Here is a 14,383-nt window from a genome sequence, read left to right on the forward strand (position 1 = left end):
ATAATACTCAAGACTCGTTTACACCGTGACAATTTATGTAATACCAAAGAAAAGCAAGGGTGATTTAAGTAAATAGTTGCAAACCCCAAGGGATTTGAGAAAAAGTAAAAGGAAAGTACATCTTTGTTCCTGAGCTATGTGAATGTGACCAACAGCTTTTGATATAAATATTTGAACTTGTTCTTCTCTCTTTTACCCTTGGATTTGTACTCTTTTCCTGCAGGCTTTCATCATTTCACCCATGATTTCTCAAATCTATCTCTTGATTCTTTAATAAAAGATTCCGGACAACAAAAATGTCTGAAAGTCCGGCTAAAGTCCGGTTAGTTAGGTGCCCAAAATGTGAAAACTTGCTCCCTGAGGTTACTGAGTATGCAGTTTATCAATGTGGTGGCTGTGGTGCTGTTCTTAGAGGTAAAGCTTGTTGATTTTTGGTGGGTTTTTCTTGAATTGAATTGGGTGTGTCTGATATTGTGAAGAATGTATGAAAGTTTGAATCTTTTTTGTGGGTTTTGTGAAAGTATGAATTTGGATGATGATGTATATATATTTTTTTGGTGATTTTGGGTCAAATTAATGTGATTTTATGAAGATTTTCAGATGGTTTTTTTTGTCCTCATTTTCTTGATTTCTTCTGCTTTTTTGTTTTTTATTTAAAGAAACTCAGGTGGGTTAATGTAGAAATGAGTTGGGTGTGCCTGATCTTGTGATGAATGTATGAAAGTTTGAATCTTTTTTGTGGGTTTTGGGAAAGTATGAATTTTGATGATGATTTTTTATTTTTGGTGATTTTGGGTCAAATTAATGTGATTTCATGAAGATTTTCATATGGGTTTTCAAATTTTTTGCTATAAATTGGTTGGTAATATCGACATTCTTGATTTCTTCAAGAAACTCAAATGTGGTGTATGAAATTATGAATGTATGATTTATTATTGATGGGTTAATGCAGAAATGAATTGGGTGTGTGTGATCTTGCAAAAAACATGTGAAATTTTGAATTTTTTAATGGTTTTTAATTGGCTTAAATTTGGATAATTATTGTTTAGTTTTCTTGTGATTTAGGCCCAAATTATTGTGATTTTGTTAACAATTTCAGATGGATTTTCAAAAATTATGCATTAAATGGCTTGGAAATACCATCTTTTTTGACTTCTTCTGTATTTTTGGATTTCTGTAGCAGTCAAACTCAAGGCTGTTTTTGGTTTTGAATAAGCCCAAATTTGTTAGTTGACTCTTTTATATTACTTTTTATATATTTATTACACACATTGCTTCATTTCATAGCTTCATTACATATAATATTAGCCTGTGATTAGGTCAATATTCTGTTTAGTTCTCTGTTTCCTTTGGGTTGAAGTGTTCTTCATACATAATTTTCTTGAAATCTTGATTTGCAGCAGGGAATAAGCGTATGGATTCCGGTCTATCGTCCGAGAAATCGGGTGATGAAAGTGATGTGGTCCCAAACAAAATATCCAAAGAATCAATAAATCTTGATGTCTTAAACAGAAGTGTTAAGAACATGAGTTTACGGTCCGAAAAAGACGATAGCGACATAGATTTTCAAGAACCGAGGTCACGAAGATCGGTTCGGGCCTCGAATTGGAGATACCGCGAGCCCGATCTTCAAGAAGGTCCGTCAAATTACAATCGCGCACCTCGTCATGAATACGCCGAGCTAGCTCAAAACACAAATGATCTTGAAGTTGATGATGACCGGGCCGAGCTTTTAAGGAAATTAGATGAGCTCAAATATGAAATCATACGATCGCGTAATACACCTCAGGATAAAGCTCATATGCGTCAAGTTCAAACCTTTATCGACCCGTTGGGATCACACAATCATAGAAGAAACCCCATTACACCTTTTGAACCGAACCCGTATCATTCATATTATTCGGGTCAGTTTCACCACCCGTCTTGTTCTTGCTTAGCTTGTTACAATAAACACCAACAACCTCCACCACCACCGCCACCACCACCACCGCTGCCACCTATAGCACCGCCCGTTTTACAAACTGATCTGGTTTTTTTCCATCATGATTACAACCGCCGGTTCTCCAATCTTTCTTTAAACTCACATAATTCTGAACCTCACACGAGATGGTCTAGTGAAATCCGCCGTCCTCCTAGAGGTATCCTGGCAACTGGAGCGAGGCGGTGCCGCCCCGTGGCTGGTGGTTCTCCGTTTATCGCGTGCTGTCAATGCTATGAATTGATTCAAATACCCAAAAAGAATGCAAAGAAAATAAGATGCGCAGCTTGTTCTGAAATCATGTTACTTTCTGTTATCAACAAACGACTCGTTCTTTCCGTTTATTCAGAATCCATTAAAGATTCCAATAAGGATTTCTATAAAGATTCTGGTAAATCAAAATTTGATCACAAGTCTCGTGGAGATTCCTCTGAGGATTATGACAACTCGGGCAATTTTGACTTTGAGTCAATGGATAAGTTGTCAGTCAAAGACCCGGGCTTGACTTCCTACAAATCTGGTGTATCGCACGCATCAGTGGATGAAATCAAAGTTAATATTATTTTGGATGAAAATCCTGCTGATGTGGCGATGAATGTCGATAAACCTTCTCCACCGCCATCAGGCTCACGCCTTCAAGATCACTTTGACTATTCAACAAAGTATTACCGAGCGGGAACAGGAAACGTAAGCAGGAGGTCAGAAATGGGCCGGGCCGAAAAGCCCGTTAATTTTGGGCTCGTGAAAGATGATGCAGAGGCGAGTGAGATCGAGATTTCGTCGAACGAATATGGTGTGAATACGGGCACGTCGTTAGAATCTGGGGAGACGAGTGGGGAGACGGATCGACAAAATGGAAATGGGTCTCATTATGTGGGTATGATCAAGAAAAGCTTTAGGGAGTTGTCGAGGTCGAGTCAACATGTTGACCAGGGGATAGTCAATGTCACGGTCAACGGGCATCCTATACCGGATCGGTTGGTTAAGAAGGCTGAGAAGCTTGCTGGAACTGTACAGCCCGGTGATTACTGGTAACATAACAGTTGTATTTTCTTGAAATTTATGTAAGCATATAACAAAGTATGTAAATTTATAATCATTTATTTATTTATTTGTTATTTTGGTTGTGATATAGGTATGACTCGAAAGCTGGATTCTGGGGTATGATGGGTGGCCCGTGTCGTGGTATAATCCCGGTAATTTTCTTGATCATGATATGTTATGAAAATATGAAGTCTGGTTCAAATTGTAATTCGGATTACAACTACAGAAAGTTATAATTTTTTTTGTTTAGACGGGTCAAATAAATAGGCCAATTCGAACTCTGTATTATCTCATTGTTTAGATGGGCCAAATAAAAAATTAGATAAAACGGAGCGGGTTAAATGGGTTCAAATATGTTAAGCATGTTGAAAACCAGTGGAAGCTAGATTATCAAGTTGTATACTTATACAACTAATATATAAAATGATTGATTTGGCAGCCATTCATTGAGGAGTTTAATTATCCAATGCCGGAAAAATGTGCGGATGGAAACACAAATGTTTATGTCAATGGGAGAGAGCTTCATCAAAGAGATTTGGATTTGCTTGTGAGTCGGGGACTCTCGTCGGATGCACATAGATCGTACCTTATCGACATATCGGGGAGAGTGTTTGATCAGGAGTCGGGTCAAGAGCTTCAAGGCCTCGGTAAACTTGCCCCAACGTAAGTCCCCAGCTTTTATTTGTTTTCTCATTCTAACCTTCTTAGTATGTTTGTTGGCGTATGATTGAGAATATAATCATTTTGTGTTGTATTGACAGTGTCGAGCGGAAGAAACATGGATTTGGGATGAAGCCTCCGAGAACAATGGCTGCATAACGAGGCTGTGAACTTGACAGGCCCGATTGTTGCTTTTAGACATTGAGTAAATTCCTATAAAGATGAGCAGGATAGAGTTTTTTGTAATGATGTGTATGTTATGTTTGTAGGAATTTTATTGATGATTTATTATTTTTGGTTTCTCTTAATAGTGATGTGAATTTGATGAGTTTGAAGGTATCACAGATGTTATTTAGTCTCTGTTTATAGGTTGGATGGTCTGGTGGCGGCGTAACCAAGAATTGTTTTCATCGGGTCGAAATTTTTGCAGGTCAATTGCTTTATCGTTAAGTATTTATTTTTCAGGACAAGTCGGGCCACATAATAAAAAGACTAAACTAAATATTTCGATCCAACTTTTATTCAGAGATATCGTTCTATCACATTCATATTTCTTATTTATAAACTTAAACTCAAATCAACCAATAAATTTAAAAAAAAATGCGTTTTAGTCTTGGCAGAACCATCGTTTTTTTTGTTTTTTTTACAAATGTAAATTCATATTTTTATAGTTTTAGTTTTATATAACTATATCTGTATAATTCTAAGTATATTTTAAGAGTCGGTGTCAAAATTTCATGAGGTCGCTCGAGATTAAGTTATATATATACGAAAAAGATAAATTCCACATGATGCGGTCGCCCCTCGCCATTGGAACCTAGGCGCGCCGACCCAACTCTATCCGTTTGACCAGAATTTTGTTTTTGCAAATAATACAAAAAAAAAGCGTAAAACCAAAATGTTTAAAATTAAAACACGATGATAACTTGTTTATCCTTTTAATTTTGATATATAATATTGAATTGAATAAGAGTTAATGTATTATGCATATATACATATTGAAAAAATAGGATATAAAGTATTGACATTGAATGTTCTTGTAAATAATTCATTGGCACCTCTTTATGTAGAGACAAATCAATCCATAATAACTATCAAAATCCAACAAACTTATAAGATAAAAAAATATATGGAGATTATTACTCAAAAGCTAAAGCTGAACTTTAAGCAAAATTATCTACAGGTCATAGTAATTTTGTAAAAAAAAATTAAATAATAACTAGAAATCACAAAATAAAATAACTTCTTTTTGGATTACCTCACTTAGAGAATTAATTGAGACATGTTCATTTCCATAAGTAGGCCCAATTTTGTTTGTAACGGTTATAATGAGTTCATGGCCCAATTTGATCACCCTTTCCTTATTGGATGGTGATAGAAGAATAGTGAGAGAAGAATAAGGAAAGGGACACTTGTTGTACATACATATTCAAACTTCCGCTTTGTTCTTGAGTTTTTTAATTAAGGAAAGAAAATGAAAGGATAGAGAAGGATAAGAAAGGGAAGGAAAAGAAAGGGAAAGAAATAGGGGGTGTTTGGTAGAGGGAATTGAGGGGTGAGAAATGAAATTGGAAAGAATTCTCTTGTTTGTTTATGAAAGAAAGAGGTGAGAAATGGAAATAAACCATTTCCATTTCTCTGATTTTGTTTCTCTAAAAAAAGCTGAGAATTGGATTTCTCTGATTTCATTTCTCCCATTTTCCTCCTTCATTTCTCCCATCTTTCATTCAGTCTCAACTCCTCCACGGCCACTCCGATCGCCGGTACACCGATCACTAAACCCTAACCTCCGGTAACTCATTTATTTACAAACTCTCACATTTACTTTATATAATAATGCTGTAGCAATATCACTATCATTTGTCAAATAATCGTAGCTTACCTCCTTTCAGGTGATACATATATTATTATTATATTATTCCGTACTGAATATATGTCCGTCAGAGGCGAGAAAAACGCGCCACCTCACTACAGACGATACGGTAGTGGTGGTGGCGGAAGAGGCGGCTCTGCATTTCATTCCGGTAAAAGGTAAAAGTAATTTTTAGGGTTTTTACTTGTTCAAAACAGTATATTATTAAATTAGGGCTTGTTTTGTAGTTATAAGAAAGTAGGTAGTAGTAATGCACAAGGAGTACAAGCTAGGGTGAATGCTTTGAATCCGAATGTGAATGCGAGTATGGGCTATTCGAATTCTTCGGCTGGTGGTCAAGCGACTGCACATATTCAACATGCATTAAGAGGTATGTTTATTGATTGAGTATATAAATTAAGCTTCCTTGTGATAGTGTTTTAGTGAAAATAGCTAAATTAAGCTCAAATTTAAAGACATTTCGCCTAATATAAAATGAAGTTTTATCGTCGTTCACTGGACAACTTGTTTCAGTTTGGAGATGAGTTTACAAATCATTTTGTATTTACATCAACTGATGATAAAATCAGTAAAAGAAAATGTAGACCTGTAGCCATTGTTGTAGCAGTCGCTAGTCGGGCAGTGGGATGGGGGACTAGTGATTATTGGAATAAATCGGGGATTAGTCGGGATTAATTGGCGCCTAGTCGGGATTCTTACAACCATGCCTGTAGTGGAGTAACATAATATCAAATATCAAATATTGTAACATTTACATTATTTTGAAAAATAGTGTTTAAAAAGGTGAGTTGATTGTTTGAGTTCTAACTCTACTTATTATACAGAACAATGGTTATCTTTTTTACATTCAGATTAGGAGGTGAGGACAACAGAATTTTAATGGATTTGTGTAGACTTTAGTTATGTACGTGCATTTTTTGTGAACTTTATATCATAGTTATCAAATGTGTTAGGCTCACTCAAGGCGCATAGACCTCACATAGGGCCTAGGCACAAGGCGCAAAAATAGCGAGGGCCTGAGGAAAAATATGCGCACTTAAATAAAACATTTAAAATGTATTATGCATATGAAAAATAATACTATTCTTCAAATAAAATAAACAAAAGCTACTATATAACATTTAATATCATCTAATTAGTACTAAAAGTTCGAAAATAGTCAAGATTCAAATGTGATTCCAAAACTTGAACAACAAAACATATCAATATAATGCCTTTGACTTCTCCTAGATCTAAGTTTCTGTAGCAGCCCTTGCATTTCTTTTGCTTGGCTTTTATGTTGTGACAATGCCGAAGCGCTCACCTAGGAACTAGAAGCGCATTTGTTGAGCCTCGCCTGAAAAATGGGCCTAGGCGCAAGAAGCGAGGGCTTTTAATAACTATGCTTTATATTGTTTAATTAATTATTTTAGGAAGACCTGTTGCTTCATCTACTAGTGCTGCTATAAAGCCGGCTGATGCATCGGTCCAGAAAAGCACACCGGGCTTGCCAAAGGCTCCACAAACAAATGTGGTTCCTCTTAATTCTGGCACCAAAGGTCCTTCTACTCCTGTTAAAGGTACAGAGTTTGTTACTTTTCAGAATTATAAACAATTTTGATGTGCGATTAAGCTTGAGTTATTTTAAGAGTACTTGCATATTACAATTTATTTGTTGGTGTTTTTTTGTTCTTAGGACCGCCTGATGCTTCTGGGACATTTTCTCTTCAGTTCGGATCTATTAGTCCCGGTGTTATAAATGGAATGCAGGTATTTATCATAGCTATGTGCATAGATTTTTTTTTTGAGTTTTGTCAATCTAGATAACTACTTAAGTAGATATGTGTATATAGTTTCATGACCTTTTCATAAGCTGTATGTATTTGTAGGTACCTGCTCGAACCAGCTCTGCTACTCCAAATTCGGATGAGCAGAAACGGGTAGTAAAGCAGTTGACAAATTGTGTACCATATTCGGTAAGGATAGAGCTACTGGTAGTAAAGCAGTTGACCTTGGAGAAGAAGATGTTGTTCAAGAGACGCAAAAAAGCTCACCTGTTGATATTGAAGACTTTGATTTTGTTGATGAAGCCGTTCCAAATGTTGATAGATCTGAAGGACAAACAGGAAGTGTAACAAGCAAGCGCAAAAGAGGTAGAAGCACCGATGCAGATGAGATATATCGAGAGTCTTGCAAAGATATCAAGGAAGTTTTGCTTCGATTTGGGGAGATGGTGGGTGAACAACTTAGCAAAGAAGGTATGGAGGCTCGTGAAATCTATGAAAAGGTTAGTGATGAGTTGAAAGCTTTACCAGGTATCACTACGAAAAAACGGTTCAAAGCAGCTCATTTGATTGGTAAAGATGTGGATCTAGGACGTTCTTTTCTTGCGTTGACAATAGAAGAGAAAATTGAGATGGTCGAGTTGTATACCGATGATTCAATGGGATAGTTGTGTATGGTTGAAGTATGTTTTGTATGTGAATTGGTTTTAACTATGGTTGATGTTTTTTTGCTTAAAAACTATGTTTTGTATGTGAATTGGTTTGATCAATGCATATTTTGGTTGGAATTTATGCATCTTTTTATATGTTTTTTATTTTTTAATAAATATTTGTTACGAAAAAAATACTTGTGCTAATGATAAAGTTGATATAATTCTCTGTTTATTTTCTATGTACCAAACAAGAGAAATGATTCTCAGCTATATTTCTCTACTGAAATCTCTGTACTACCAAACAGAACAGTCAATTCTCATTCTCCAGACCAATTCCCTTTCTCTGCAATTCCATTTCTCTATTCCATTTCTCTACAATTCCATTCTCTGTACCAAACACCCCCTAGGTGTGTTCTTGAGTTGGAAGAAAATTAAAGGAAATGAAAGGATAACTATGTTCTTAGTGGGTTGTAATTTGGTTTTTTATCCTTAATAATCAGCCATTTTTGAGAGGATAATTTATTGAGAAAAAACATCAATTTAATCCCTCCTAACTTCTCTTACTCATTTTCTTTCCATCCTAAAAAAAACTCAAGAACACCTATTTTTTAACTATCCTTGGTTTTCCTTTCCTTTTTCTCCTTTAAAAAAACTCAAGAACAAAGGTTGTAACTCGGTAACGAATCTAATATTTAATTAGTTTTTTTCTTTTTTCTGATAAAAGTGTTGGTTAAAAAAATGTTTTTTTTTGAATTGTGACCTTTATAAACAAGATCGAAGCCACAAACCAACCTCCACAACCCGGAGGAAGGCAAAAGAACAAACCGCTACTACATCAAATAAAATTTACACCAATTAGACTAAGTTAACGACTTGCAACTCGATCTATGTTTGAACCAAAGGATACTAATACTATAGGATCTCGTGTCACAAAATATATCTCGGATCTTCACCTTAAAAAAGTTTCTCGTTACGAGCTTTCCAAATACACCAACAAGCGGTAATTATTATATCATGAAAAACCTCCTTCTCCCTTTTACCTAGACCCACATGGTTATGGACTTCTAAAAGGTCTATGACCGAGAATGTGAAGAAGGACGAGGATTTACACCAAGCGATCAAAGCATCCCAAATAGCCCCCGCCAGGAGCACCCAATGTAGATATGATTAGTAAATTCTTGCTCGAGATTGAAAAACACACAAATAGAATCCGGGAGAGAGATGTTCCTGCTAATAAGAGCTTGTTTGGTTGGAATTCTATCCATTTTTAATCGCCAGGCATCTAACTATCTATATAATTGCATACAATAAAATCCTACGTGTCGCTCTCAGGTTGTCCCCCAATTCTCTAGAGCCACCAGATTACTTGATTTCTAAATGGAGGCTTCTCATGCATTTGACCCGAAATCGCGGGTATGTGTCTTACCAAACCCATATAGCCTTTAAATGGGTTATAACATCTAATTTATTTGTGAAACTCTTTCATAATCAAACAATAATTTTCGCGGGTCATGGGTCTCACCAAACCCGGATAACCCTTAAACGGGTTATAACATCTCATTTATTAGTGAAATAACCCTTTAATCATCAAAGAATAATTTCCACGGGTTATGAGTCTTACCAAACCCTAATAGCTCTCAAATGGGTTATAAGATCTTATTTATTGGTAAATACTTTCATCCTCAAACCCTAATTTAATTTATTTTCTTTACATGTTCTCCATTGCTGGTCTATCGTCTCCATCGCCGGTTAACTTCCGATACTATCCGCCATCGTCAACTACATCAACGTCCCCCTTTTCATTAGACATATATTTGTGTTCATGTTTGTTCATTTAAAAAAATCAACATGTTCGTGTTCGTGTATTTTTGTTCGTTAAAAATCTAAACTACACATCTCAATTGAAAATACCCAAGCACAAAAAAATATAATAACAAACTAATATATATGTATTAAAGTAAAACAAACTACATTAAAAAAATAAAATAAATCATAATAAAATAGCAAAACGATTAAAAACAAAAAACTTAAATAAACTCCCGTAATACAGGAAGATCAAACTAGTGAATAATACACTTGGATGAGACCCATTTACTCCACTTTAAAACATAATTGTGGATATTGTATCTGCTAAGGATCTCCCAGCCACGACCACGAGTCAGATCCGACTTTCCGGCTAGCATCAATTAATTAACTAAAGCACGGTTTTCATTCTTGTAGTTCATTCAAGTGGAAGGAGATCTTTTCCAATTCTAATTCCATTCAATTGGCTATCAAACCGAAAGAATCTATCCCTAATTTTATATCTTTTGTTCTTTTCAAGTTCGTGATCCTGGGGTCCAATGAAAATAGGTCGTCCCATCAAAATGATGTTAGTTGAAAGGTATTAGTATTAAAGTTAATTTAATTTGATTTATTTCTTTTAACCGACATATTAGACTGTGTAAATAAAAAAAACTCTTAAATTATATATTTTGACAACCATTGTTTCATAATAATGCGCTATTGGACGGCTATGCTTTACATCATGTTCCAGACCAGATCATTATACTATACGCATAAGAGAACTCACATTGCATTCTTCTTCTTCACTTTCACGAAATCCTTGACTTTGGGGAAAATTTAAGGTCTTCACCTGTTTTTTTGAAAGGCGGTTATGTATTAAAACTAACAAGCTAGGCCAAATACAACAAAAAGAAACAAGATATTACAATTACAACTACAAAGGAAAACTTACGAAATTAAAACACCCCCATTTTTCCCATTCAAGTGACTTCAATTTCTTCCGATTCTTTATCCAAGGAAAGGAAGAGGAGTTTACATCTCCAATGACTTTGCCTGTCAAAACAAACAGAGCTATTAGACTAAGTTTATCAACAACCTCTTGTAAGGTTGTTACACTATTTGATAATTAAAAAAATAAAATAAATCAAACTAATTCAGCGACCAGCCGTCCGCACAGCCCAGGTCATGACCTTCATTCATTTAAATATTCCTTTTTTTTCTTCTTTTCTTTTACACAGTTTCTTTTCTACACAATTTGATTTTTATTTAATAATTTATATTCTTTAACTTATTTAAAAAAAAGCAGTTTTGTTTAGTTTGTTTTTATGAACATTTCGATATAAAATTAATTAAAAATGGAGCAATTTTAAAAACATGTAATTTTTTAATATTATATGTAAATTTTGTGTTGTTAATACTTGTAAAAATTCAAGGTATTTTTTACAGAATTATGACATTATTTAATTCGCCAAGTGTCCACACTCTGTTGGGTTGTTAGATTTTTTTGGATAAAAATTCTAATATAGAAATATAACATTATCTACTTCTATTTATTATGTATATTGGATAGAATAAGAATATATTCACATTAACTCCTAATTTTCTATCTCCATTTCTTCGACATCCATGTCTTGTGTGGAACAAGGATATGATGGGAAAAATTATGATGGCATGCATAATCATCCATAATATGATCGTTGAGGATGAACGAGGCACATATCTTCACTATTATGATCCATCTGAATATATAAATTACAGGCCTAAAATTCGACAACGAAGAAGCTCTACTGAAGACGATGAACAACCTTTCCAATACTATACCGAACGAATTGCGGACCTATCAAGTTATATGACCAACAGAGCACTACTTCACAATAGAGAATCTCATAATGCTCTAAAAAATGACCTGATTGAGCATATATGGCAAAATTTTTTCCCTTGATGAATAATTATGTAGTTTCCATCTTATGTACTTGCAATTTTAAATTCAGTGTCATGCTTGTAACTTGAATTATCATTTTAATTAAATATGTTTAATGAACGTAATTTTTTTAATTTCTAAAATAATAATGTTTAAAAAACAAATATTTTTTTAATTTTATTAAATTTTATATAATAAGTTAAAACATAAATAAGATATAGAACCCCCGTCCCATTAAAAGTGTCTTGGTTTGAAAAACACAAAGATTAAGATAGATTGAATTATTACTTTTTTTGCTTACCAAATGACAATAATGCCCTTTAAATTGGGTCTATCAATATTATTTATTAATGTTAGTTGTGTGTGCTTAAGTGTCACACCCCGGCTTAGGGCCTAGGCATATGACCAATAGTTGGTACCTGTTTTGTAAATACATCAGAGTTGCGGTTTATTTTAGCGGAAGACTTTGGTTTGAATATAATATTAATTTATTTGAAAACTTCTCGGATAATAAATACCCGTGTGTTTGATTTATAAATCGCATTTTGAATCTTGTTTATAATATTTTAATGATTTAAAATTGAGCCATCATTACCTGGCGAGCATCTAACTCCATGAATGTCTTGCTACTTGTGCTAATTTGTATTTCCTAAAATGTGGGGAAAAATACGTCAGCTATATGTTGGTGAACACGTATGACTCAATAAAATATTTTGACTAACAATTACAATACAATAATAGTTTTCTTTACACTCAGCAGATGCATGGCAACATCTGGGATTTGTACCACTCCCCTACACACACACAATTGTTCCCCCGAGCTATATGCGTATAGCCCCTTCAAGGAGAACTTCGTTATGACCATTAGCCCGCGGCTTCCTAGCCATTGATTGATGGACTGAACAGTTATGTTTGGATCCAGACACATGTGTACTCGGTCTGAGTTGCTTTTATTGTCTATATTGTATTATAACGTTTTAGAGAACATTTAATCTCATGCAAAAATTGACTGACTCGTTAAACAAAGACCCGTTCATCTTATTGAGTATAAAATATGTTTTGACTGATTGAAAAGGTTAACATATTCACCTGTGATTGTCTGTTCTGAATGATTGGTGATCTCATTTGAAACCTTGACTATGAATGATTGATTGATTGATTGACCTTATACCCGTATTCGGAGTTTAATTACTAAGATTGATTGAGCAGCACTCCTACTTCTTATCGCATACTAGAGCTTGGCACGAACTTCAAGGTTGGCACGTAAAACGAGGCGACATATGGTGTTCGTCATGTCGTGCACGTACTTCAAGATAGATTGTCGGGTTATTCTTGTGTGGCACGCACTTCGAGGTATCGTTGGTGTATGGAACGAATTACGAGGAAACGCTTGTCAGGTCGGCACGGAAACCGAGGTAGTGAGAGAGTAAATCTAGAGAGAGAAAGGTTTTGGTGTGAGAATGAAGGAGCCGTGAGCCCCCCTTTTATATGCTGAATTTGGGCCCATCGCGGTACGCGATGGGTCCTCTTCCTTGGCCGTCGCGTACCGCGACGCCGCCATTTCTGCATGAGCGCCACGTGGCCTGCCACGTGTCCTTCCCTGCTTCCACGTGTCACCAGAGTGTGACACGTGTCCCTGAGTCATCACGAACCATCGCGGTACGCGATGGCCGTGTTCTTGGACTTATCGCGTAGCGCGATGGGTCACTATATACCATTTTTCATTTTCAGCCCCTTGTCTTTGATAGCTTGTCATTTCTAGGTCTAAATCTCATTATCCAAAAATATTAAGGCGGCTCTTAAGTGGCTCGCGGCTATGTGAGCGTGCGAAGTGCAAAGTGCGCCATCAAAGCGCCACATTGCGCCCAACGCCCTTCGCCCGAGCCCGTGCCCGTGCCCTTCGCCCGTGCGCGTGCGCGTCGGGTGATTCGCAACCTCCGCTAGGACCACTGGTGCATGCTAGGCATATAAGAATATTATAATGGAAACTCTCCTACTTATAAAGAGCTTCCATTTTTTTACCACTTTCCATGTGGGATGAGTTTTTAACTTCCTTATTTATACCCATGTGGAATGCTTCCACTTTCATGCATCTTTCAATGTGAGATGGAATTTCCTTATTCCATATCCTTACATAAGATAACTTTATTTATGAAATATTTTCATTTCCTTATAGAATGATCTTGTTTTCTTTATCTAAATTTTCCCAACACTTAATTTAGGGAATAATTTTGATCCTCCAACTTTACTTAGTTGTCAAATTTGGATCGAAATTTTGGGGATGTTACATCCTCCCTACCTTGGAATGAATCTCGTCCTCGAGATTCGTTATGAGTGATTTCTTACATCTCGATTATGATCAGACTCTATCTGATTTATTTCTTGAGTTTAACTAGAGTTGTTTGAATGATTTGAATTCTTGATTTGTTGTTAACTCACATCTTTGGATGATGTATTCAGTCAATAGTTCAGAATGTCATAAATAATTGTAAATTGCTAAGCACAGTGGCCAGTTGTGTTTAACCATTTACCTTACTTTGTGTATTCTAAACATTTACTGATGTTAACTTGATTGTATTTTGAATTCAATTTACTAAATCCTTTTAGTTTATCCATCTCGATAACTTTCAAGATATCCATTCTTGGATCATGTAATCCTTTACTTCATGATCTTGACGGATTCCTTCCGTTTATCAAATATACTTT

At 35.4% G+C, this 14,383-nt stretch overlaps 1 protein-coding gene across 2 annotated transcripts; it reads left to right on the forward strand.

The window, feature by feature from the left end:
• Positions 1–252: 252 nt before the first annotated feature.
• On the forward strand, positions 253–4,018 carry LOC143596036 (uncharacterized). 2 transcript variants are annotated; one of them, XM_077074915.1, is made up of 5 exons: positions 253–414; positions 1,404–3,009; positions 3,114–3,174; positions 3,462–3,685; positions 3,784–4,018. In XM_077074915.1, exons 1-5 carry the CDS (start codon positions 297–299, stop codon positions 3,839–3,841), a joined length of 2,067 nt encoding a protein of 688 aa, XP_076931030.1. In that variant the 5' UTR covers positions 253–296; the 3' UTR covers positions 3,842–4,018. The 2 variants fall into 2 exon arrangements, with proteins under 2 accessions (XP_076931030.1, XP_076931029.1); XM_077074914.1 differs by having other exon boundaries at positions 261–414; positions 1,401–3,009.
• Positions 4,019–14,383: the final 10,365 nt, after the last annotated feature.

Source organism: Bidens hawaiensis, unplaced genomic scaffold, assembly GCF_021521415.1.
Source record: "Bidens hawaiensis isolate Kalapana, Puna unplaced genomic scaffold, B.hawaiensis_p1.1 tig00045971_1, whole genome shotgun sequence".
Taxonomy (NCBI): domain Eukaryota; kingdom Viridiplantae; phylum Streptophyta; class Magnoliopsida; order Asterales; family Asteraceae; genus Bidens; species Bidens hawaiensis.